The sequence below is a fragment of the Dryobates pubescens genome, chromosome 9 (assembly GCF_014839835.1).
Source record: "Dryobates pubescens isolate bDryPub1 chromosome 9, bDryPub1.pri, whole genome shotgun sequence".
NCBI classification, from domain to species: domain Eukaryota; kingdom Metazoa; phylum Chordata; class Aves; order Piciformes; family Picidae; genus Dryobates; species Dryobates pubescens.
In genome coordinates, this window is record NC_071620.1 from 35,723,993 (window position 1) to 35,751,552 (window position 27,560).

The window sequence follows — 27,560 nt, forward strand, 5'->3', positions numbered from 1 at the left end:
TTCTTTTAAACCCTTAGCAAGACACTTGCTGGACCTCACAGGAGAAAGGAGAGCTGTTGGCTACAAACACCAACTCCACAAAAAGTAGGAGCAGCTGGAAATAAAGATTTAATAGAAACATGGACATAACTTTTGGTTATAACTTATGCCAGCTATAATTGTATGTCATAAAAATGAGTTTAAAATCCTAAGTAAGTGTGTACAAACAATGGGCAAAAATCATCTCAGTCCTTAATTTATTTTGCTGTCACTCAGCTCTCAGTTACTTAACGAGCTCTCTATTGTGCATGTGGCATTAATGAGCTTCTTGGCTAAAGCTCTGTTATATTGACATTTTACCTTTCAGAGTAAAGAAAAAGCTTCAAGTTCTTTAACACAATAGCATTAGCTGGACTTAACAACATCCTAGTATGTCCATTAGTGAAGTGCCTGGGGCTGCTAAGTCCATGAACTGCTTTTCCAGTTGTGGTGGCGTGAGTTAGGCAACTGAAATACTTCATGTTCTCTAAGTTCTTCGTTTTATTCCTGCAGGACTCCTTACTGTGTATGGTTTTAACAATGGCCACCTCGTTATTGTCAAACTGCAAACTGTTAGTTCTTCAGCATCTCAAAGCATTTAATTACGATATTATCACCAATTAGTACAGCAGATCACCTGACTGGAACATAGAAGGTTTCACTTCAACATGAGGAGAAACTTCTTCACAGTGAGGGTGACACAGCACTGGAACAGGTGGCCCAGTGAGGTTGTGGAGGCTCCTTCTTTGGAGGCTTTCAAAACCCACCTGGATGTGTTCCTGTGTGGACTACCCTGGGTGATCCTGCTTTGGCAGTGGGGGTTGGACTTGATGGTCTCTGGGGGTCCCTTCCAACTTCTAACATTCTATAATTCCATGACTTACCAGGCCCTGCTAAAGACTTAGCAATTTCTGTATGAAATCCAAAGATAAAAGTTCAGTGGCTTGTAACTCTGTCATATATGGTTATAATTCAATCATACTTCAGTAAGTTTTCACATAAAGAGTAAAAATGTTTGGTTTTGTTCTTTCACTGCCAGGAAGAAAAGAAAGACCTGAAAAATCTAAGTGCTGACTGCTGAAGTTTTCCATGCTCCTACAGCAAATGGACAGGTAACTAGAAGACTGCTACTAGTTCTACTCATACAGATTCAATACACAGCTTACCAAGTATCTGTTTGTTCACTATTTCCATCTAAATTTAAATGTACTAACTGTATTGTCTTTTAGCACCCAAGTGATACAAAGCAGTGTTTGTTGCCTCAAATTGTTAAGTATCTTCAGTTATGGATTAGTACTACATAAGAGCATTTAAAATTAAATTACCCATTCTGTATTACCTATTCTCCATCAGACATACACTACGCCAATACAGACAGACATATTTGTTAGTATGCCATCATATTACCATCAATTTGTAAGTAACCCACCTATGTCTCTATGTCATCCATGTTTTTCTTAACAACTACAAGCTTAGGCTTGCTTTTCACCTCTTGCATTAGTCTTGTAAGAGAGTGGTGTATCCTTTTATAAAGTTGTTTCAGTGGTTGTGGAACAAAGTCCTGTGAACCAGTGCTAGCATCTAAACCCAAACTTGCTCCCTCCTCATTTAAGTTTGTTCTAGATCTTTACTGGAGCAATTTCAGTCTTGCTTCAGCTTCTGTCCACTGCTTATCACCTTGAAACAGGACTCACAGTGACATCTACTGGGTTAAATTCAGACTGGTAATAGCCAGCACCCCTCAGAAATGAGAAAAAAACCTGCAGGTTTTGGACTTTCATTCTTAAGAGCATGGAAACTAACCAAAAAAGTAAGACTATCCTCTGGTTAATGAGATTATTTACACCAAAGCCTCCCTGAGTAACCTGGGTATTTGTAAATCCACCCTAGCACTAGGTAGTCTGTTCCCAGGCAGTAGGTACAGGGCTCCAGCATGTTTAATGTGCATCTAGTTGAAGACTAGACACTAATATGAAAAGAAAATAAGTAGAGAAATATTTCTTGTAAGCTCTATAGGACCAACCTTCCATTTTGTGTGCAAAAGGAGGGTATCAGGGCAAAGATTGTCCTTTGTTTTCACTCCTGGAATGCAGGTGTGCTGAAAACACAAACTGTTAAGCTAATGAAGAGCTATGGAAACTCACTTAGAAGCTAAGCAGTATAGCTAATTAACTTAGAACCATTGTATCTTCAGAAGGGTTTGTTTAATACTGCAGAAAAAGCAAGTGGTTTATATATATATATGTGTGTGTGTATAAATAGACATCTCAACCTTACAATTAGGTCTCTTCCCTGGGAAAGTAATGAATATTTTGGGATAAAATTTCTCTGCAGAGACCATTTAAATAAATTCTGCCCATCTACTGATTTCAATATTGAATAACTATCTCGTGCAAGTCTGCTCAGGCATACAACAGTGCTCATTAATTAGCTCACATATGAACTACTGCAGGTTTTAATTTCATAACTCTCTTAACTTGAAGACAAATCCTTGTTGTTTTTGAGAACGCACGGTCACATACTGTGTCAGCATGGCCACGGAGGATATCCCCAGTTGCAGCCTGTCACCCTGAACAGTTCAACTCATCTGACAATTTAATTCAGATATTAACATTCCTTACATTGTAACCCTGTATTTTGGTGATAAGAACATTCCACAGAGCAGAAGATGAAAGATAAATGGATGAGGGAATGGTTTTGAATACAAAAAGCCAGGCCAGAAAGTATTTACTAATACCCAAATGATGACAAGTCCAAATACAAAGAATGCTATGTTAAAAGCTCTGATCATATGTAGTCTGTGACAGCTAGAGAGCATCTTTCTTTTTTTCCCTAGATGCTACAGCACAACAATTTCAGCTTCTCAGGTTACTGAAGAAACAAGCTTGGGGGGTGTGTGGGGTGTGGATGTATCTGTGCCTGCGTTCAGGATCATGCTCAATTTTGCCCTCCTAACTCAATCCGTATCTATTGCTGTGAGGTCAAAGCTGATTCCTCATGTCAAACCACATAGTAATATATTCAATAACTGTGACTGCCTGTGCTTTAAAAACACTACATAAAAATACAACCCAGCAAATCCCTTAGTAAATGAAAGGCTGATGTCTCTTAGATTTCTGCCTAATCCTCTAATTCAAAGTCTGGTGGAAGACACACAGCTCAGTAATTTCAAGCAAAAGTGCAGACATTTTAATTGCCATAGGAATAATCACTATCCCAAATATTCAGATAACAGATTAGTTACAGACAGACAGACACTGCATGGTTCAGGAAGCAGGCCAAGCTCACACGGCCTGTGGGAAGAAGACAGTTTTTTTTTTTTTTTCTGAGGTCCTAATTATTTCTTATCAGATTTTGAGCACCTTCCTCTACAGAATCTCACATTGCCTTCCAGCTGAGGAAAGAGGTGGGACTGGGCAGACCAGTCTCTAAGAGAGAGATCATTTTTCACAACCACGCAACTCCTGAAGTCAAAAGCATCTCTGTTTGAAGACATCATTTCTTAGAACACCAAAGTCTGGCTATGTCAGGAATGATGTGGCTGGCAGGATGAGGGAAGTGAATGTCTCCCTGGACTCAGTGCTAGTGAGACTGCACCTCAAATCCTGGGTTCAGTTTTGGGGTCATCACTACAAGAAGGGCGTGGAGGTATTGGAGTATGTCTGAAGAAGAGCAATGAAGCTGGTGAAGGGCCTAGAGCACAGATCTTATGAGGAACAGCTGAGGCAACTGGGGTTGTTTATTCTGGAGAAATCTTGTTGCCCTCCACAACTACCTGAAAGGAGGTTTTAGCAAGGTGGAGGTCAGCCTCTTCTCACATCTAATAAGCATTAGGACAAGAGGAAATGGCCTCAAGTTATTCCAGGGGAGATTTACATTGAACATAGGAACAGGGTGCCCAGGGGAGTCCCCATCTCCAGAGGGATTTAAAAGATGTGTAGATGTGGTGATGAAGGACATGGTTCAATGATGACCTGGCAGTGCTGAGTTAATGGTTGTACATGATGATTTTAAAGGTCTCTTGTAACCAGAAGGATTCCAAGACTCTTGTGTTGGCTGTCCCTAGAGGCCAGAGGGGTGCTTGTTCCAGATGCAAGCTCTGCTGTGCTGCCCCGAGGAAAGGGCAGCCAAATTCAAAGATTCAGAGTGGTTTGGGTTGGAAGGGACCTTAAAGATCATCTAGTTCCAAGGCCCCTGCCATGGGCAGGGACACCTTACACTAGACCAGGTTGCTGAAGGCTTTGTCCAACCCATCCTTAAACACCTCCAGGGAGGGGGCATCCACAACCCCCCAAGGCAACCTGTTACAGTCTTTCACCACCTTTGCTGTGAAGAATTTTTCCCCAATATCCAGTCTAAATCTACCCTCAGCCTGTCACTGCAAGCCCTTGGAAAAAGTCTCTTCTCAGCTTTCTTGTTGACCCCCTTCAGATACTGGAAGGCTGCTGTAAGGTCTCCCCAGAGCCTTCTCTTCTCCAGGCTGAACAACCCCAACTCTCTCAGCCTGCCCCACTGGGGAGGTGGCTCCAGCACTCTGATCATCTTTGTGGCCCTCCTCTGCACCCACTCCAACAGTCTGATGTTCTTCTTGTGTTGGGAGCCCCAGGACTGGACACAGGACTCCAGGTAGGGCTCCACAAGAGCTGAGCAGAGGGAAAGAATCAATTCCCTTGTCCTGCTGGTCACACTTTTTTGTTGCAGCCCAGGATATGATTGGCCTTCTGGGCTGTGAGTGCACATGGCTGGCTCATGTTGAGCTTTTCATCAGCTGACACCCCCAAGTCCTTGTCCGCAAGACCACTCTCAAGCCACTCATCACCCAGCCTGTATTTGTGCTTTGGCTTGCCCTGACCCAGGTGCAAGATCTTGTACTTGGCCTTGTTGAACTTCATGAGGTTGGCAAGAGCCCACCTCTCAAGGCTATCCAAGTCTCTCTGGATGATTCCCTCCAGCATATTGATCAGACCACCCAGCTTGGTCTCATCTGCTGATGGTGGCTGCAATGGTGGCTGAAGTCACTTTGTTAACTGAGACTGTCTAGACACCTCAAAAATGAAGATATTCAACCACATTCAAACATAGCCAAAAAATCAGCATGGACCAGATTTTGGAGAGGCTAACAGAACTACCTACCTTAAACCAGCAGGTATGCAAATACTTCACATCTTTCCCCACCTCCCAACACTTCACCTTAATGGGCCAACAAGCAAGTTTCTGAATTATCATGAGAAGTACTTTCCAGTGTGGCTAGAGATGAAATCACACCTTTAAAGCATACAGTTACATACTAAATTTACATGGGTAATTGTAAATGCCCTGGGTAACGTGGCAGCTGGAGAGGCTGAACTGGTTTGGCTGCAGCAAACGGGTGTTTATCATGAGCTTAATTACCCTGGCTTCTTGGACGGAACTTTGTGAGGCACAGCTGGTTTTTCATACTGCTACCTGAGCCAGATCTCTTAGAAAAGGTTGGGATTATTATCACCAAGTTGTTTGTTGTTTTAGGGTTCTCACTTAAAGAAAGAGGTGCTACCTGCTCTATTCTGAATAACCAAATACAACAAACAAAACCTTTATGGCTTTAAAGTTTGATTTCTGAATGGATTACAGAGCAAATCCTGTTGAATGTTTGTCTTGCCTTTTTTTTTTTCCAAAGGAGAGTATTTAATTTATTAAGTAATTACTATGCTGAAACATAGGATGCATTTCAGGGAACACAGACTATATTTATACTGCAGTTACACACACCTGTACATGCTATGTAAAAAGAGAGACTCACTCTCAATGAAACAGTTTTTCAGCCAATGTTTGAAACGGCTTTTTTCTACCAGGTGTTACCGATAACTCTGTTAACATTTGAAACATTTCCCATTACATTCTAACCACAAATGCAGTTTTTAATGTGTGCCATTGGGAATATTGATTTATCAATCAATAGAATGTTTTCAGTTCCTAGGAAATGGAAATACCTGCTCAGCTGTGGATATGAGCAAGCAGTGTGCCCAGGTGGCCAAGAAAGCCAGTGGCATCCTGGCTTGGATTAGAAATGCTGTGTCCAGCAGTAGGGAGGTGGTTGTCCCTTTGTAGTCAGATCTGGTGAGCCCACACCTCGACTGTTGTGTTCAGTTTTGGGCACCTCAATACATGAGAGATGTTGAGGTGCTGGAGCCAGTGCAGAGGAGGGCAACGAAGCTGGTGAAGGGCTTGGGGAACAAATCTTATGAAGAGCGACTGAAGGAGCTGGGGCTGTTTAGTTTGAAAAAGAAGAGACTGAGGGGAAACCTCATTGCTCTCTACAGCTACCTGAAAGGATGTGTGGAGAGGCTGGTGCTGGTCTCTTCTCACAGATCATTAGTGATAGAACAAGAAGGAATGGCCTGAAGCTGCCACTGGGTAGGTTTAGGAAAATTTTTTTCACAGAACAGCGGTCAGGCATTGGAATGTGCTGCCCAGGGAGGTGGTTGAGTCACCAACCCTGGATGTGTTTAAAGGTCGTTTGGATGTGGTGCTTGGGGATATGGTTTAGGGGTGAACTTTCTAGAGTAGGGTTCTTGGTTGGACTTGGTGATCCTGAGGGTCTTTTCCAACCTAACTGGTTCTGTGATTCTGTGATTACAAAACTAAACAAAAGGTCAAAAGCTACAGAACATTGCTTTAAAAAGTTGCGATGAGTTTTCTGTCAGTGAAGGCTGAAAACATTAATGGAAACTGTTGCTCCCTGGGCAAAGGAAACCGATTTGTACTGCTGCTTATCTTCTCTGTTATCTATTTGGGACGTCAAATGGAAAAGGGGAATGTGGTTTTAGCTTGCCCAAAAGCAATACATTGAAGGATGCCAAAAAAGGGAAAACACGGGTTTCTTGGTAGTGAGCACAGGAGTGAATCACTGCGGCTGAGTCACATTCCCGGCATTATTTAGAATTAGAGCCGAGCTGATTGGCTTACTCTGCTCGCGGCTGTCATCCGGGAGCAAGTGCGTTCATCTTTCCTGCCCTTTCCTGTTTAAAGATCCCCACTGCTTTCTTTTCTCAAAACTTCATCCACAATTTAATAAGCTATTCCACTGACAGAAGAAAAATTCTACAAGGCAAGGCAACACCACTCATCTCCCTGCTGGGGAAAGAGGAAACGCCACGGCTGCACTGAGACATGCCAAGATCTAACACACGATCCTGTTCTCCATCTTTCTGCATCTGGTGCAGCTACATCTTACCACACTGAGCAAAACCCACAGGAACCCATTTAGCCCTCTTTGACTGTTCTCCATTTTATCTTTTCTTCAGTAGAGCTGTCTTGGGATGTGGGCAGTGCAGAATGCCAATTATTAGCAAATATGTGAAATTTGGTACCATTCTCATCACTGATGGAGTAGCAGAACGGGTCACGATGAACAATGTTCATCATTTCTGAATTACCTCCATGAGCTGATTTATGCCCAATTATTTGTGAAGGAGAACAGACCTCCACTCTGGAAGGCTCCTGGAAGACCTTATTGTGGTCTTTCAGAACTTAAAAGGGTACCCATAAAAAAGATGGAGAGAGTCTTTTTAGCTTGTTGTGCCAGAACAAGGGGTGATGGCTTTCAACTAAAAGAGGGGAGATTTAGACTAGATAGAAGGAAGAAATTTTAAATGCTGAGGCTGGTGAAACACTGGGGCCCATGTTGCTTAGAGAGGTGCTGGATGCCTCATCCATGGTAAAATTCCAGGTCAGGATGGATGGGACTCTAAGCAACCCGATCTAGTTGAAGATGTCCCTGCATGCTGTAAGGGACTGGACTGGAGAACCTTTATAGGTCCCATCTGACCCAAACCATTCTATGATTCTATTGATAATTCTGTTCTTTCCCCTATTTTTTCCTTACCCTCCTTGCAAAGCACTCAGCACCATGTTTGTGACTAGGGCGGCACGTTAGTGATATAACTTTTACGAGGCGTGCGTCTCAGACACGTGACAACTTCATGCACAGCTCTTTTCAAAGGAAGACTGCATTTGACAACCTTTTCTTCTAGGCAAACAGCTGCTTTTTTGGTATTTTCAGTCCTGCCATATTTATCTGTGAAACTGATGAAGTCAAGCTGCATAACACCGTCTGAAAAATTGAGCGGCAATTCATCTTTAGCATATGCTTGTCAATTCTTTGGGTGAGCCTTGCCAGTATTTCTTGCTCCCTTGAACTAGCTCCTAAGTTTTTTCTCTCTGCGTCTTTTCCCTGTACAAGAATTTAAAAGCTTTGCAAAAGAAAAGATAAGAAACTGGGATGACAAAATAAATACAAAAAAATGCAGTAAAGAAAGAAGGTTTTAATTTCTTACCAAATTCTTCTTCTCCATCCTGGTCATCTATTATGCCTACCGAGACTCCCAAATCCATGCATTTCTTGCTATGTGCCTTTGACTTCATATGTTTTGTTAAATTTCCTTGAGAAAAAGTGAAAAAAATTAACTGCTCTGTGACTATACAATTGTATGTTCAACATCTCTATATCTTATTCAGCTACATTTATAACCACTTCTAGAATGTGATTTCACACTTGTCAGATCCTGGCCCCTCGACGCCAGCTGCAAAGGCCAGTGGCAGATTCACCACCCTGAATGCTGTGAGCTCTCCGACTACATTTCATGAAGTTGTTTATTGAGATAAAATAGCATAGGATGGAAATTTTAGCTCATGATTGTGATGTATTTTGTGCTGGTGTGGAAGATCCTTCGTTTGTTTATGACAAAATAGAAAAAAGGCTGATTCAGCCTTCAGAGTTGTATTGACAGAAAACTATCGCGTGAAGAGAAAGTTCACATCTTGCAGCTCTTTTAGCATTTGATGGAGTCTATTTTTAGTGTGATCATTTTCACTGCCAACCTAAACAAACAGATTCACTTTATTCAAAATCAGAGCATGAACATATTTGATCTGAATCTCAAAAGCGAATGTGTAACTGCCGAGAGGCCTCGCAGGCTGCTCTCTTCCTTTGAAAAGAAAATATGGCAAATGTCATCAAGAAAAGGTTAAGAGCAGATCAGAGATCTGCAAATTATGCTGCTTTGTGAAATGTCTATTATTACTTTATACCTAAACTTCCTAGTGTCTCTCGGCTGAGGTATTTCAGTGGGAGAAACTGCCATGGGTGAAATGGCGACTCTGCTGTGGTGATGGAGAAATCTATTCCTGCTTTGATATAAAGGTAGCAATTCAGCCCAAATTTTGAATCCATTGTTATGAAGCAATATAATTGTATTGACTCAGAAAGAGCAAATTTCCCAGCTTTGCATGCTGCATGAAGTTACTGGCTGTGCCATCCTGCCGTGAAGGGTGGTTTGCAAACCATCAAGCATGCCATCAAGTGACTGACTGTGACAGCAGTAAAGGCAACAGCCAGGCATAGTAACTATGAAGAGGGAGTGAGTCCAGGTATCTGCTACAACTGAAACCAGGGAGAATTTCAAAGGGATAGAACTTAATTACTTGAATGGTTAGAATGTTTACTCTGCAAAAACCATAATCAGAATTCCTTGGGTTTACAGTCCAGCATTTCATCTGAAAGGTGACACAATGACCCAGTGCGTCAGGATGCGGTGCTAGGGTTTGACCCATCTCAAGGCTATCCACCCCAGTTTCTGCAGCACGGGGTTATTTCTTGGAAGTTTTCCACCCAACTGCTGAGTAATCTCAAACCCACTAAAATTAGGAATGTTTCTGAGTTTGCAGCTGAGGGGGATTACTGCTAAATGATGCTCCAAGCCAAGAAAAATTTTACTACTTGGAATTATTTTTGCTGGAAGTACTACGGCTATGAACTCCTCGTCTATTCCAGTTATTTTGAATCCTGGATCTAGCAATGTTCAGTGTGCTGCCTGCTTAAACTGGGATGCATTTAAACACTTGCATGCACTTGATGATTTTTGAAGTCTCTTCCAACGATTCTATGTATTTAGTATAAACAGGATTTAAAAAGTAGTCCATATTTGGGTCAAGTGCAAAGTGAACTTGGTTCCTCAAGAGTACAAAACCCATTTTAATATAGTGATTTAATAAATGCCAACTTCTTTCCCAGTGCCAGCAGGAGTACAATATATGTCAATGTCATACCTCCAAAAGATCACCACTAGGGACTTCAAATTCTCTATTCCCATCCCTACCTAGGATAAACAGCTAACCAGCTCACTTGTCTTAACCTTACTTTCATCATACTCCCACAAGATTTCCTTTTATGCTCCAATTTCTTACCCACCATGGTATGCCACACAGTTCATTCATATAAGGATGTGATTATCTGAATAAACATACAGAAGACAAAGGAAAAGAAGGAAATCAGAAACTACAAATATTAGAAGCATTAGACAACAAAACTCCAGCGAGAGGCAACTTCTTTAGCTTAGGAACAGCCAAATGTGAGAAGAAAAGAATCATACTTCAAAGCAGAAATAAAAAAGGGAGGAAACATACCCAGAGAAGTAGCCCTACCTTTAGTTTTGAAGGAGAAGTTGCAGTAGTTGCAGTGGTAAGGACGAACATCGGTATGGGTGCGGATATGCTTCTTCAGCATGCTGGGTTTCTTGCAACGTATCCCACATTCTTCACAGATATACTTCCCTCTCCCTCTCCCCCGAACGTACACATAGTCTTCATTTGACTTGTACCTGGTAAGAGTACCATAAGAGAAGTTGTAATGGGAAAATATTCTGCTTAGAAATCCTAATCTACCAGAAACTAGAAGGATAATCTAACAGATGAAAATGAATGACTGACAAAACCAGTCGTGCTCTTTTTCTGCTCCACTTCCGTGTGCGCTTGTTAAACTCGACTTTTCACTAGGCAGTCGTGGATTGGTCTAGGATTAACGGTAGATCTTTTTTGCTAAAGGCACTCTTGGACATTAAGTGTTTAAAGATTTCAAATTTCCTCCTCACAACACAGGAACATACTTTTTAAAAGCATCAGTTCCTGGAAGCAGGTTTGGGCATCACGAGGGAGCTTTAAAAGAGCATCTTTGGGCATCCTGGATGCAGAAAAGGAACATCGGTTACAACGGTCTTTGAAATCGCCTATCAATGTGCTCGGGACTCAGCCTGCTGGGACTGTCTCTTGATGGAAACAGTCATTCAGATTCAGTGACACCCTCCTCTCTCGGCTCAAGGACAAAGCTAAAGCCTAGCTTAGCTTTGGTGACCTGGTCCCTGCAGCTTTTGGATCCGAGTGGAGACACGTAGCAATGTTTTACCTGGGCAGCTGGTAATAGCTTAAATAGCTGCCTAGACCGGATTCAAACTGGGAAATAAAATGGAAAGCCTCAGAGCTTGCCACCAATTGTGAGAAGAATAAAATATGCACCATTTGTGCTAAAAAGTTTTCTAAGTGGCACTTTTCTACTGAAAAATCAGTTTTTGGAGATGTTGTACATGGCACACCACTTTGGCTGAAGCAGCTGTTACTCATACAAAGAAAATGATTTGAAGCATTGCAGTGTGTGGACAACGACTCTCAGTAAATATTTCCATGGCACTTTGCAAATCAGGAATTCTCCAGCCTGCTTATGCCACAGTGAACTGCCAGACACTGTACTGCAGTCTGCTGCTTCGTCTCTGGACTAGTTCCTCTTTGGTTACAGCTGTATAACTTTATAGGTATTATTTATCATGTAAGAGAAATATAGGAAAAGAATTTACACCTATGGTTGTATCTAGCTGCCTTTAATGCTGATTCATGATCATTCTTGGGGGAAAAAAAGAATGGCACTGCCTACCGTTCTTTATTCCATTACCCTGCCTCATAACTCTCATGGCTCCACACTTCTGATGACTTTCCATTTATCTTGGAAACAGAACCCAAGATTCACACACCACAGTATGGGAACTGCTATTTAAAATAAATCAAACAGGAACCAACATCTCTGCAAAGTCCAGAAACAAGGGAAAAAAATACATTCCCAACAATCTCCAATATACAAAGTACAACACTTGCCCTCCATCAAATATTTTAACTCTTCTTGGTTCAGTTTTGATAAAGGAATTTTCTTTATCGTGCTCAGTGCTCGATTCAGAGTTTTCCTTATTGCTGAATTCAGTTGCAGCCAGCTTTTTCCTATTTAATGCTCGCTGAAAGAAAACAAGATATGCATGTCATTAAAATTAGTATCTTTCATATGCTGTTCCAACCTGCAAGTTATGATGAATACAAGCATGAAAAAAGCCACAATTACAACTGATTAAGAAAAACCCCCAAACCACACAAACAGTTAAGTTACACGAAACAAGAGATGTCTTTTACTAAACCTCTACTGCGTATTGGCTATCTGTCAACTGGCAGATCCGTATGGAGATTATGGCACTGCAAGCAACTAGGAATGCTTCGCATCTGCAGTAAGACATGTTTCTTTCTTCTGAGAAGGTGAAGTTGATGGTTATTAGCTCAGAGCCTTCTACAGACAAAAGCTGGTCACAATCAAACTCAGGTGCTTCCTGAATGGCCACAGCTTTACTCCTCTGATGCAGCAAGTGGACCATAGAGAGAGGGCTCTGCAGCTACATGGTACGCTGCCCCCCATGCCCCCCATTGACAGAAAGGAGGCAACTTCAGTGCACAACCAGTTATCCATGCTTCCCCCTCACTACTCCTGTCTTGACACTTCCATAGCACATCTCCAGCTCTCACTGCCTGCTATCCACCACAGCTCTTCCTTCCACCACTGCAGACCTCAGGTCTCGCCCACTAACCCACCACCCAGAAGTGCCACATGGCTGGCAGAAACTGCCGCTTTGTGGCGCAGCGAAGAGGAGAAGGGTGCAAGAAGAGGTGTACCAAGGGAAGGTACTAACAGGCAATGTTTTTGATTGCTAATATTTTCCAAACAGTATCCCTGTTTTGATGTGGAAATTGACTGCTCCATATTTGGTGAGGTTATTAACAGGGGCTCTGGAGCACTTCCAAAGCAGGACTCCACACTTAATTCCCAAACTGCAATACAAAAAGCATACCACTTGTCTAGCAGAACCAAACTACATTTTCCCCATTTCCCCTGATTTTATTTTTTTTAAAGGAGGATGAGTTCCTCCAGCACTTGCCAATTAAAATCTACTCCTTCCAAGTGTAGAGTATTTATAAAATGGGCAACAATGCAAGAATGATCCAATTAGCCAGCAATTATTACTTTTGTATTTATAAACTGCTCTACCCACGTAGCTGGCACACTTACCACATTTGATCATTATTATAAGTGAATAAAATGATGAGAGGGGAAAAAAGTCTGGCCTTATGTTTTCTGTTTGTAAAATTCAATGCTGTAAGCCTCTGAATTGGCTATTAACAAAAATTTCTTCCCAAAAGGGGAAGCTCTAGAAGAGACTGCCCAGGGAAATCCTGGAGTCACCATCCCTGGAGGGATTTAGAGGTATAGATGATGTTCTGAGAAGAACGGTTTGGTGGTGATCTAGCAGTGCTGGGTTGATGGTTGGACTTGATCTGAAAGGTCTCTTCTAGCCAAAACATTCTATGAGACTATGAATTCTGGGCAAGAGGAATGGCTTCACTGGCTGACTGATGATTACACTGGTCATTACATATATTGGAGAGTGACATCATTCTGACATCCAGTCTTTGTCCATAGCCCTCCATGGAGTCTCAACCACCACCTTTAAGTCTCACCTAATGAGAAATGTGGCTGATGGGGAACGAACACAGATCAGAGTAAAAGCATTCATTCATTCGTTCACAGACTGGTTTAGGTTGGAAGGGACCTTACAGATCATCTAGTTCCAACAGCCTACCATGGGAGGGGATACCTTCCACTAGATCAGGTTGGTCAAGGCCTCATCCTACCTGGCCTTAAGCACCTCCAGGGATGGGGCTTCCACCACCTCCCTGGGCAACCTGTTCCAGTGTCTCACCACCCTCATGAAGAAGAACTTCCTAACATCCAATCTAAATCTACCCACTTCATACAAGGTGAAAGGAGATGATGTGGATGAGAGATACCAGAAGTGGGGCCTACTTCAGTAACTGCAACTCAGCCATGGCTTAGTTCCTGGCACTGCCTGGCATGTGAATTGCTTTTGTTTCCACTGCAAACCAGCCACACAGTGACATTTGTAATTTAGCAAGAAACGAGCAGTGGAAAATACAGAATGCATACAATAAACCCAATGCCACACAACTGTCCCCCAGCAGCTAGAATAATTCATCCTTTGAGTGCCTGATCTTTCAATCTTGAATATTAAATGTTCTTTCCAGGTTTAATTTTCAAGAATGAAAAGACACAGGAAAAAATTATTCCAGAGTATTTAGCCCGTAGTGAAAGAGCATTATAATAAACTGTATATTCACACAAGCACCATGTGCATAAACAAACACAAGGCTGAATACCTCTGGATTTTCCCATGCCCCTTCTTTCTTTTTACACAGTTATACAAGCAGAAGTAAGAGAGGTGTTCCAATTACTATTTACCCAATGATGTACTTTAATTCACTGCCTACATGCTATTTTAGCAGTTCCTTCAGTGTCTTAAACATGCAAAATGCTGTTGTTCCTGAGATCCTCTAATTGAAACCCCCAAGTTTATGTCACCCAAATCACATCCACAGACAATGAAACAGCAGTCACTTGAGTTTTTATGAAACATTCCAAAATGATGCCAAAGAGAACTTGACCATTCAGTGCTGTGAAATGTTCCTCCCCACAATTAACACCTTCTATTTCTAACACAGCATTCTCTCTTTTCTCTCACAGCGACAAGGACCATGATTCATTTCTACTTTACTCACTTTGCTCACATTTACCTCCACTGTCTTAAATTACTGGTATGAAACTGGGGAAAAAACCCTGTTTGAAAAAGGCTGCCCAGAGCCCAGAGTTCAGTAGATGCTTCTAGTGCTTTACAACCTCCCTTGGAAACAAAAATGCTCACAACCAGAATCATAAAAGTCATCAATTTTAGATTAGAATATTCATTAAACATTTTTCTCACTGGCACATAGCCACTTGAGGGGAATGTTTTTAATATCTTCAAACTTTCACTAGTTTACACATAAAAATCTTCATTTAACTACTTTCCAGTGGTGAACTGGACTGTTGTGGCACATCGTCCAAGAAAGGAAAGCTTTCCAGTTAGGAGAAATTTTCCATTCTTTAGTCTGTTCTTGCCTGAAAACCTTTATCCTGTGGTACTGCCCATGTTACTGATTTGCTTTAGAGAGGGGAGCCAACAGCAGTGTGGGAGCTTGAGGAAGCTCTTAGGGGAAAGGACCCGAGAGTTCTGGTGGGCAAGTTCACCGTGAGCTAGCAATGTGTTCCTGTGGCCAAGAAAGCCAATGGTATTCTGGGATGCATGAAGAAGAGTGTGGCCAGCAGGTTGATAGAGGTTCTGCTCCCCCTCCACATCTGGAATCCTGTGTCCAGTTCTGGTTTCTCAAGTTCAAAAGAAAGAAGGAACCACTGCAGAGTGCAGTGGAGGCTACAAAGAGGATGAGGGAATTGGAGCCTCATTCTGATGAGGAAAGGCTGAGAGACCTGGGGCTCTTTAGCCTGGCAAAGGGAAGACAGAGCAGATCTTATTACCAGGTACTAGTATGTAAAGGGTGGCTACCAGAAGGATGGAGACTCTCTTTTCAGAAGGAGTCACATGGAAAAGACAAAAGGTAATGAGTACAAGTTACTCCTAGGGAGATTTTGATTGAACTCCAGAAGAAAGTTTTTCATAGTGAGAGCACTTAGGCATTGGAATAATCACATGAGAGAAGCAGTAGATTCCCCTACACTGCTCAGTTTTAAGACTCGGTTTGACAGGGTGCTGAGCCATGTGAAACTACACTATGACCTAGAAAGATTGGTCCAGGTGATATCCATCCTCACATTCTGTGATTCTCTGAAACCAGAATAGAGTAAGTTCTACCTAAACATAAGGGAAAACCTCTTTATGAGGGTGTCAGAAGACTGGAATAGGCTGCCCAGGGAAGTTGTGGAGTCTCCTTATTTGAAGAGATCTGAAATCGACCTGGATGTGATTCTGGGTGACCCTCCTCTTAGCAAGGGGATTACACCAGATGATCACAACGGATCCCTTCCAACCCCTACCAGTCTGTGATTCTGTGAAGGGCTCCTGATACAATGCCATTGACTTCAGGTAAGGAAAACTGGAGAAAGATAATAATAAAGAGAAAAATAAAATAAAAGGAGCAGGGAGAGAAAGGAAGCCTCAGGAAGAGAAAGGAAGCCTCAGGAAGAGAAAGGAAGCCTCTTCCATGTAGGGGAACCTCCTGTTACATTTCATGAGCCAGTAGTGTGCTCTTATGGTCAAGAAGGCTAATGCCATTCTGAAGTGTATTAGAAGGGCTGTGGTTAGTAGGTGAAGAGAGATTCTCTGCCCTGGTGAGGCTGCACCTGGAATACTGTGTCCAGTTCTGGGCTACTCGGTTTAAGGACAGGGAACTGCTTGAAAGGGTCCAGTGCAGAGCCACAAAAATGATTAAGGGAGTGGAAAATCTTCCTTATGAGGAGAGAGTGAGGGAGCTGGGGCTCTTTAGCTTGGAGAAGAGGAGACTAAAGGGTGACCTCATTCATGTTTATAACTACGTAAAGGGTGAGGGTGGAGTCAGGCTCTGCTTGCTGATTCCCAATAACAGAACAAGGGGCAATGGGTGGTAGCTGAGGCATAGGAAATTCCATGATGAAGACTTTTTTTCCACTGTGAGGGTGACAGAACACTGGAACAGGCTGCTGAGGGAAGCTGTGGAGTCTCCCTCTCTGGAGGCATTCAAGACCCACCTGGATGCATTCCTTTGTGACCTGGTGTAGGTGATCCTGCTCTGGCAGGGGGGTTGGACTAGATGGTCTTTCGAGGTCCCTTCTGGCCCCTAACATTCTGTGATTTTAATGTGAAGTTCCCACTCCAGGAGCTTCTTTCACAGTAACATCTTGTGGTTTGTTCTCTGAATCACTAGAACATGGCAACTTCACCTATTGCCTTTGAGCAGCCAATTGTGAAGAGCAAACACAGCCCCAGGGTTCCCTATTGTTTGCATTTCATTCACGTGTCTATTCATTTCCCATGGCATCTATTGTTGAAAGAATTGCCTTTTTTGTGACAGTGATTAGTAGCAGTTATGCAGCAGCATGAGAGCTCTGTAAACACAACTTAGCTCTGGGGGGAAATCCAGCAACTGTTCAGGAAGTCACTTTATCTTGGTGAGAAGACCAGCAGTTAAAGCCCCATGAGCAGACTACACCATATCACTCTGGAAAGGGACTCCAAGAGAGGAAGTCAGGCACAAGAGTGCTGCATTTTCATTATTATTTATAAATCAGATTATATCAGCACTTAAAGAGTTCTGTGACAGGTCAGAGTTAAAAAGTGCAAACTACTTGAGCAAACACAACGCTCAGAGCCCTCTAATCTGAACTGTGGTTCCTGAAGGAACTGAGGAACTCACCAAGCTTTTAGGAAGGAAATTGATCACTATCTTTTTTAATTATTTGCTAATCTGTTGTTACCTTTGTTTGGCTACTTTTATTTTTCTCTTAATGGAGTGTTAACCTTGTTGATTCTATGATTCATATCCAAAAGGAACTCCAACTCTTTCTAGACTCAATCTCAAACAGAAAAGAATGGTAGGATTACCGGGCCTGAACAGAATGAGAAACTCCAGCTTTTGCTTCCTTTACACGTGGCTTCTGTGAGGAAGTTTCCACATTGGCATCGACTATGCCATCAGCAGGTCTAACTGGAGACTGGTAATACAAAGGTATATTGTAACAGCAGCATCAGCATCCTGGAAAGCGGCTGAAATCCTGCTGCCTGAATCATTAAAAGGCAAGGCAAACAAACTCTGGAGGTATTAGGTCATAGCAGGTCTTTGAAATGCTTAATATCTGCCATCCTGTACCTTGCTCATTCAATCTGAGATGTCAATTAAACTTTAATTGGTGCTTTCTCACTACACTTTCTTCCTTCATAATGGCTCTGAGCAAAGCTTGTAAATCAGCTGCAAGCAGAGCTTAAGAACTCTTCATTCTCACCATGCTCCTGTGCTTCATTCACAACAGCAGCAAGAAAGACTGAAGATTAGTAACTGTGATTCTTTTGTGGCAGAAGCACTGTAAATGTACCTGACAGCTGCCTATTACAACCATTTAAGTACTCCTAGAGTGTTTGAAAGGGTGCTGTCAAAATATTTTTCAAAATATTATTAACCATTATTTATATTCTAAACAGAATTTGTTTGTAGACAAAATCTGCTCTTCAAGAGGCACGCAGTAGCTTTGTTATCAGAGAATTTCCTCTGATAGACTGCTAGTTAAAAATAAACCAACCATGAGTCAATGACACAACTAAAGTGGTACTTGCCTTGAATAGAATCACTTGACTATGTACCTAAAAAAAAATCTACATCTTCAAATCTCTCTAGCACTATTTAAGTAGACCATCTCAGGAAGCATATGAGGGAGGGGCTGGAAAAAGTAATGAAAGTTTAAATAAACTGAGGAACCAGTCAGGTTCAGGCACAGCACTAACACAGAATCCAGCTATTTGAGAGAGCGCAGAGGGATTTGCCCATAAGGGCAACGAGGCTGGTGAGAGGCCTTGAGCACAAGCCCTACGAGGAGAGGCTGAGGGAGCTGGGATTGTTTAGCCTGGAGAAGAGGAGGCTCAGGGGAAACCTCATTGCTTTCTACAACTACCTGAAGGGGGGTTCTCTTCTCTCTAGCAACCAGCACCAGAACAAGAGGACACAGTCTCAAGCTGCACCAGGGGAAGTTTAGGCTCAAGGTGAGGAGAAAGTTCTTCACTGAGAGAGTTGTTTGCCATTGGAATGTGCTGCCCGGGGAGGTGGTGGAGTCACCGTCCCTGGAGGTGTTCAAGAGGGGATTGGACGTGGCGCTTGGTGCCATGGTCTAGCCATGAGGTCTGTGGTGACAGGTTGGACTCAATGATCTTTGAGGTCTCTTCCAACCTCGGTGATACTGTGATACTGTGGTTTTTGTCCCACGGACTCCCCCTTTATTCAAATAAAGTTTTACAGGACTCCCCTGTCCCTATTGTGAACATTAACCCCTAGTGATGGACCAATTTTCCTTACAACTCTGCTAGCAAAGTCTCCCACTAATTTCAGTGTCATCAGGTTTAACTCTAATGCTATTTTGGCCTGATGGGTTTTACTCCACCTTCTCAGCTCCTGCTGTAATTCTGAAACTATTTCTTCCCCTCAGAGTTTCTCATCCTACTGCTCTTTTCCCCACTGATGACTTTATATCTTAGCAAAACATTCAGCACACAGAGAGCATACCAGCATGACCTTTGACAGCAGTCATCTCTGTCACTCAAAGTCAACATAATTACGTTTTCTCAGGGCTGTGGTATGTTCTCCTCCAGAGCACTTGCTGGCCATACAAACCCCAATTCCCAGCCCAATGCCTGGCAACTTTTGTTTATGGAACTTTATTTTTATGGCAGACTGCAGGATTGGGACAAACTGTGGTTGTTTTACTCCCCTGCCCCAAAACATTTCTGTGTCCTGATGGATTCTGTAGAGGTCCATGGCTAAAGCCCCATTTGTGGGGCAAAAAGAGGTTTTGCATCAAAGCCACAGTGGACACAGCAAAGAAAGAACAGTATGCTTCAGAGAGCTTCACAGCTTCACTAGGTGGGACAACATCAGGGGCAAGTGTTTAACACACAAAGCCTGAGAGAGAAGACATCAACACTGAGGTACAAAAGGTGGGGAAGGTATTAATATGAGAGGAGGATAATAGCCAGTTAGGAGTCCTGTGCTGGTTCTGTTAAGTGTGGTATGGAATGGCCAGCCTGATCTAGTGTGGGGTGTCCCTGCCCATGGCAGGGGGATTGGAACTAGATGATCCTTGTGGTCCCTTCCAACTCTGACTGATACTAATATGATAAAAGCTAGTCCTGGGTCCATTAAATAGACATGGACAGTTCTTAGCATAGTACAGGACAGAGAACCACCATTCACAGACACGGTTCGATCACTAAGGAACACCAAATCCAGTACAAACCAGCACAGCTTTGGACCTGTCCATAACAAACCTGTCCAGTGAGTGAACTACTGATCATGTGTCCAGCCACAAGACAGATGAGGAAGTACCAAGTGACCTCTTTGCTCTGCCACATCTGACTCTGGAATGATGCAGTGGTTTGTGTGGGTCATAAACATTGCCTGGAATACATTCCACTGCACAAGGTTTAACGTCATCGTTGGAGCTGTATTAGTCCAAGAAGTTGTCAGGGGTTATGTGACAGCTGTAATTTTAATTTCAACTTTGCTGTTTTTGTCAGTATTTCACACCACTGATTAACCTAGGTGGGAGAAGGGAAGCAGTACACTGCTCCTCTCACAGTTAGATGATCAGTGATGGTGAGAAATACTTTCATGATGGTCACCTGTTTGGGCTAAGCACTCCTTTATAACAGAACTGTAGAACAGAAAACACCAGCTGACTTTTAAGGCAAAATGCACAATTATGACCTTAAGTTAACCCGGTTTAAGTTAAAAGTGCTCAACAAGTATTTATATCCAGACTATTTTTGACCTACCAGTTGCCTTTAAAACATAGCCAAACACATTCCTGCCACAACGAAAGCTTCATATTCAGCTTTAAATCCAGGAACTGATTTCCATGAAAAGACCTAAATCCTTTTGAACAGGCTTCTTAATAGAATTAAGATCTATTTAGCAGCTTGATCTAACTAAAATAAATAAGCACATATTATGATATAGGTCAGGAGTACTGCACTCTAAAGTATGAACAAGCATCATCCCAAAGCAAATCCTCTGTAAACCATCAGTGCACATCAAGCATAGCTTAAGTACCTTGGTTAAGCTGTTCTTCCACTTGCTTGAATAGACCAACACATCAGACCTGGGATGAGTAGTTCTTGCTTGAGTGTACAGCGGTTTCTCAACTTTTTGTTTGGAATTGAGGAGGGAGAGAGCTACCTTTGTTGACAAACCAAGTGGGTTGGGATTGTTGGGACTGATGGTCCATGTAGAATAGGCTGAGATTTTCTGATCATTTTGCAGCAGATGCAATGGTTTTCTCTTCAGGAGATAACACCAGGTAAAACTTGTTGTGGTCTTGAGGCTTGGAAATGACAATCTCTGCATTTCTCCTGCATTCATGGCAGCCAGAGTAGTTACAGGCTTTGCTTGGCCCTGGCTGTTGATGTGGTTGCTTTCACTACCATTACCTGGTGACCTTCTTTCTTGACTGCTACTTGCAGCCTTGAGAAGAGAACTTTGATTATTCACTGGAGACAACTCAGATGGTTTTCTAACTACAAATACTGGCGATGCTGATGACTTAAGGTCTTCAGATTCTGGTGACTCCTTTAGGGTTTCTGAAACCCCAGCATCAGATGAATGACGGTCTGGCAACAGCAGGTCTGAAGTACTGGCTTTGCTGCTCTTCTCATGCTGTGGAACACCATCAGGATCTAAGAGGTGATTTTCAAGAGGCTCTGTGGTGCAAACCTGTCTTACCAAAACTGGTTTCTTTTGCTTACCAGTAGGATCATTAGATCTAATACTCAGCGAATGCAGTGGTCTAGCATCCGTCATGCAGGCAGCTCCACTCTCATCTTTAACACGTTTTTGCTGTTTTTCCATGGCAATATCTAAACTGTTGGCTGGGGAAAGCATTCGTTTACTTGATGCTGTAGCTTCTGGTTGAGGGAACAGTCCACTAACTGGCACTTTCTGAATAATAGTCAAAGAGTTTGACAAAGGTGAATTTCTGGTTCCGCTTTCTGGTTGTGAATTTTCAAATTCAAATGAATTTGGCAAAGTCCTCTGATGGTCTTTGTGAGAATTTGGCAGCTGAGTTTTGCCTTCGAGCGCTGGCACCGTGACAACATTTGTTTTGCAAACAGACTGATTTACCTGATCCCGAGTCACCAGAATGTGAGGCAGAGGTGTAACAGTTGCAAAGCCGTAAGACGGCATGCTGCTGTGAATCCGGACGGGAACCACAAAGGGAGAGATCTGGTGGATTTGACTGCTGCAGTTATTAGGGACAATCTGCTTTAGAGGAGGCACAGAGTATGGATTAGACATGTCAGACAGTTTAGCCTGCAGTTCAAAGGAGGATGCATTCTGGTCCACCGCAACTTGACTTGGAGCAGCCTGAGTCAAAGTATTTTTGAGCAGTTTAGAAGAGTATGGCTGACCTATATGCAGTGTTTTAACATGAAGTTGATACTTTGGAGCAAAGCAATCCTTTTTTTCATCAGGACGACAAGAAAGTGTGGACGTGCTCCCTTGTTCCCCTTGGGCTGATGTTTTAGTAGATGTCTGGGAAGCCTGGTGAGTCGTGGATAGCTGTCCTTGATTACTGAACACGTGATCTACAGGCTGCTGAACCGCCGACAGGCTAACAGGATTACAATTCTGAATTGCTGAGTGAGGCCTGGAGTGAGGCTGTGAATGCTGAGGACTTGAAGGAAATTCCACTGCAGACTTGCCAGAGGTGGACAGCCTGTGCAAAGGCCCGGTGGGCACATCTGTCACATGAGCTGGCTGAAATGAAGAAGTTGACTTAACTTGAGGCTGATGATTTTCTGGAGCAATATTTAAAGATATTTGTCTTACAAATGGCCCCCTCCTCCTTTCTAGCAAAGGCACATGTCCAGTAACTCCATTTGCAGATGATACTTTTGGAGCGGCTATCTCCACAACTGGGACAGGTTTTGATGGAGACATGCTTCCACAGTCAAAAGACTTACTCCTGTAGTCCACAACCTCCATAGATGGCTGCGTGCAGCTGATTTGCTCTGAGGCGGCACGTCTCATTTCACGGTAATGAGGTCCAGGCAGCGTCAGTGTGTGCGAGCCAGCAGGAATCATGAGGAATTCTAATGACTTAGCAACAGGCTCTGCTTTGGAAGGGTTCTCAGCCTTCAAAGTTTCATCTTTATCAAGTGAAGTCGAGAAACTGGAAGCATGAGACAAGCTACTGTCCCGACTTAGGCTTCTGGAAAGCGTGGAGTCGACACTTGATTCAGCAGAAGAATGCTCCATTTCAGCCAAGCGAATTCTTTTCTTCTTTGGCGGAAGCTTTTCTGTTGGCAATTTTGACAGTGTTTCGCTGCGCTGTGGCCAATTAAACCTTTCTGTCTTTTCCTGATCACTGCACTGGTTTTCTTGATCCCTGTCTGGCTCTTCTGTGACCAGTATTTCAGGAACCTGGATGTTATGCTGGCGAACGAGTCTTGATGGCTGCAGTGGCACACTTCTCTCATTAGGAACTATTTGGCTTCCCTGAACTTCCCCTCTAGGTGCTTCTGATGACAGGGGTTGACGATGCTGTGGGGTATTCAGATGAGAATGTCTGTCCTCTTGGATTACCATTGTGTTCAAAGAATGGTGCTTTGCAGCCTTGTTGGGCTCCTGAGAAGATGAGGGTGATACTCTTTCAAATGACTCCGATTTCTCAAATGAGCTATTTCTGCTCAGTGAATTGGTGTGCTGTATCACTGAAATGCCAGTCCCTTGTCTTTTCAACTCCACCTTTTCCTGCACAGCTGTACTTGCTTGCTTCTCAATGAGTGGAGTCGTCTTTGTCTCAGTAGTCTGATCTGTGCCTCGAGCCACAAGCTGAATTTGGGAACTCTGAAGTAGAAGGTTGCTTGGCTGCTGTGGCCCTACCACTGTTATTGCACTGTGTTTTGACAGACTGGAAGAATTTGCTGGCTTGCTTTGGCCTTCTGTGTTCTTTGAGGGTACGCTCATATCATTTTGCTGGGGGTCATCATCATCGCCAACGCTTTTCATTTTCCTTCTTTTCCTTATCTGGGGTGTTTGCTCCCAGACCCCCGTTGACGTAGTGACTCTGTAGTGTAGAATTTGAGGCTGCGTACTGTTTGGCGCAGTTTTATGCTCAGGCTCTCGGATTGCTGCTTTGGTTTTAGGTCCGTGCAACTCTGAACAATAAAATTTCTTGTGGTTTTCAAAATTCTCCAGTTTCCTGTATCTGTTTCTGCAGGTTTCACACTCAAACATTGTTCCTCGCACCTGAGGGGACTTCTTTGTTTTTTCTAAATTTGAACCCTGTGCCAGGGATTTGCTTCTTTGTAACAAAGATTCATTTGATAAATTGCACCCCAGATAATTTTCTTCTACAGACCGCATCGGTCCGAGAACCTGGCTTTCACCAGTGGAAGAATCTTCTATTGCTGCCTGTCTAACAAGGGGCCGAGGATGCCCGCCTTGGTTCAGTGGAGTAGCAGGTCCTGATACAAAAACATCGTCATACAGAGAGCCAATTTTATCATCAAATGACTGACTTCCTCGAAGGGGATGAGAGGGAGGTATTACATTTGGAGGTACTGCTGAGTAGCTGGTAGTAGGCATGGAATTACTTCGTGTTATAGGTAAACAGTCAAGGGATGGCACAGAAAGAAGAAAAACTGGCTTTGATTTCTCAGTGGGTGTGAAAGGAGACTTTGGTATATCAGAGCTCGAGCTAGTTCTTCTTCCCATAGGCTTTAAATCAAACTGGAAAGAATCCTTAAATATGTAGGATTTTGGTGAATCTATGCTTCCTCTTCTTGAAAGAGAAGTTCTCCTTGGTTTCACACTATCTAACTGCTTGTCATCCACAACAGCTTCATTATCAGAGATTAATTTTGAGATACGTTCCTCAAGAGTTTTTGTTGCCATAGGAGGTCGCATTTGGCCAGAAAGGATCAGATTTTTTTCAGCACAAACAGTCTGTACCACTGATGCTACCATGCCACTTGCTCGTGGCACACAGGGCAGGTTTTTGTTTGACTCTTTCTCAGAGGTCAACAATCCTCTTACAAAAGGAGCTGGTGGGCTCATAGTTTGATCGGCACTTTCAGAACGAGAGAAATACCCAGAATCAGTACTACCTAAACTTCTAGGGCTCAAAAGACATTTTCCCTGCTGATCTTGGGAACCATCAGTTGCCTGTTGTCTCTGGAGCTGAGCATGCATTGCTCCTACTGCAGATCCCAGCTGGTCCTCTAACAGGCCTGTGTCCGGTTTCTGATGTTGCTTTATGTCATTCTCCTTGACTGAGGCTGTATGTGTTAAATTTGACTGAAGAGCTGTCACTTTAAAATCTCCTTTTCTCTGTGCTGCAGCAAGCTCCGGTGCTGGTTCTGTAACTTTTGGGCTATCAGCCCTTAATGGAGAGACATTTACAGGATGAACTACTACTTTTGGTAAAGCTGCCCTTACTTGAGGTTCTGCATCATGTAATGAAGAGTCCCCTGCTATACAGTCTGGGTTGTTTAACGGAACAGGGCTTCCTTTCTGCAGTGTTTCTGTATTTGAAACACCTTTCACTATTTGTGCAGGTTCCAGCTCCTGATCGTCTTGCCTTTCATCAGCAGTGCCTTCATCTTCACTTTCACCACTTTCCTCCGCATCTGAATGAATGCTAAGTGCTTTGTCTGAGTCATGGGATAAGAAGAGACCACCTGAATCTGGTTGTAGGCCAAGTCCAAGTTTGATAGCATGTGCATGAGACTTTTTGTGCTTGTACAGATTGCTTTTGGTTTTAAAAGAAAACCCACAGGTCACACAAGGATACGGTCGCTCTCCCGTATGGGATCGGATGTGCTTTTGGAGAACGCTGGGCTTGGCGCAGGCCCGATTGCAGTACTCGCAGACGTATTTCCCTAGCTTTTTAGGCTTCTGTTCTACCCCGTGGTTTACAACTGATGTTATCTGGGCTGAGTTATACACAGGACCTATAGACAAGTGTGTTGAACTCGATGTGCTAATTGACAACGGTGAAGAGCTAGCTACTAACTGGTTCTGAGCGAAAACCTGAGTTGCAGTGGAAGATGAGGTGTGAACAACAGAAGAAGTTACTGCTATGCTGTATATCTGCTGGAGCTTGGAGTTTTCTTGACTTTGCTGTTGCACCAGAGATCTAGTGAAGCTTGGACACATAACAACCTGGGGATTTTGCTGACTGGTTTTAGTAACAAGGTCCTGTGAATGAGAAACCGACTGGCCTTGTGCTTGTCCAGTCTTGACCGTTGCTGCTACATGCACATTGTTTAATGAACAGGGATAGTAGTGAGCTCCACTTGCAGACTCGTGCTGTGACAATGTGGACTGATTCTGGACACTCATAGTATTGGACGTGAGACTAGAAGAGGTGTTTACAGTTTTATTTGGTCTGAGTTTCTCTATCTGCATCCCATAAGGGGGGCACTCTTGTGTTAAGGTGTTCAGTTCAGGCTCCATAGCTTTTAGTAAGACATCGAACGCAGTACGTGTACATGGGGACGACGTACTGCAATCAACAAAATTAATACATTCATTACTGTCAGTCTTTGTTTTACTTGATGAGGAGTTTGAGAGAGACTTCTTCTCTGGTGAGTTCAGGCGGCTTACAGCAGTGTCCTCCCCTGCCTGTTTACCCAAATCTAAGGACTGATGTGTCACAGAAAGCTTTGTCTGCATTGATGTCTCAGATTTGGTTGTTTCGAGACTTATCTCACTACTAAGAGCTCCCCCATTCTGTTTGGTACATTGATTTCCATTTTGCAAGGGCAGGTGATCCTGTGCCGTGGTGTGTTTGGAGGCATCTGGAAGAGCTTTTAGCGGTGAAGGGTCTACACTTTGCTTAACCTTGGTTTCAGCAGGGCTTCTCAAAGGTGATTTTGGTATTTTTTTTAAATGGTTTTCAGTCACAATCTTTTTTCTTTTTACACCTTTAATTGTGTCTTGGGTTCCTCTAATACCAGCATCAGTGATTTCTGCTAAAACACAAAGAGAATAAAAAAGAATATTAACATGGGGTAATGCAGCGTATTTTTATTCATGCCATTTTATCAGCTCTTAAGTTTCAGTAGCAAGCCCTGGGGCAATGGAACTGTCCATCTCTCCAGCCTCCAACATTATTTTCAACAGTGAATGTATCTTAGCAAAGATCTATTTTGTTTTCCTCCAGAAGAGCAAGGCTTTTTAACTGATGCTGTAAGACATTACCCAAGTAATTCACTGTATGAAAAGCTTCAAAAGAAATGTAAGAAAAGAAAGGCTACTGCAGGAATATTTTAGCATTTATAGCAGCTCCTTTTCAGACAAAGTAGGAAGAAATCTCTTTCTTCCAATTGTTTAAAAATTCAAATCATCATAGCAGGAAAACGAGGAACCAAGACACAAATCCATTTTCATGTCCTGTTTCTCACTTTTTCCATCTCTGTGTTGCTGTAGTCAAGGAATGAAGACAACTTCCTCATGGTTATATTTGTAAGTAGATTTATCATGGAAACGGCACAACCACCCACACCATCTGTCAAATGCTGTATTTCAGAGTTCCAATTACTGAACTTCAATAGCATTTCAGATGAGCAACTACTGTAGATGAATAAAATCGGTCACACTTAAATGACTTTCTATTTGTGCATCACGAAACAAAATCAACTAAATTTGAATTACTTCATTACTAGCTACACTTGTTGCTGATTTTAAGCAGGTATGCAGGCAGAGTTTCAGCAGTGTAGTGAAGAGCAAAAGAACTGGGAGATTATTCAGGAGAATAAATTTATAGCATG

At 42.8% G+C, this 27,560-nt stretch overlaps 1 protein-coding gene across 6 annotated transcripts in view; it reads right to left on the reverse strand.

Moving 5' to 3' along the window:
• The window catches only part of HIVEP1 (HIVEP zinc finger 1), a 151,428-nt gene that overhangs the window by 16,866 nt on the left and 107,002 nt on the right, over nt 1-27,560 (reverse strand). For 4 of the 6 annotated variants that reach the window (XR_008462395.1, XM_054164464.1, XM_054164463.1 and 1 more), the window contains exons 4-7: nt 20,836-26,762; nt 11,977-12,110; nt 10,480-10,655; nt 8,334-8,438 (exon numbers count right to left, since the gene is read on the reverse strand). Coding sequence is in view for 5 of the 6 variants with exons in the window: in XM_054164464.1 (XP_054020439.1) it covers nt 8,334-8,438; nt 10,480-10,655; nt 11,977-12,110; nt 20,836-26,762 (6,342 nt within the window). In the remaining variant the exon portion in view is untranslated. The remainder of the gene's footprint in view (nt 1-8,333; nt 8,439-10,479; nt 10,656-11,976; nt 12,111-20,835; nt 26,763-27,560) is intronic. The other 2 variants (XM_054164466.1, XM_054164467.1) reach the window with 2 other exon arrangements.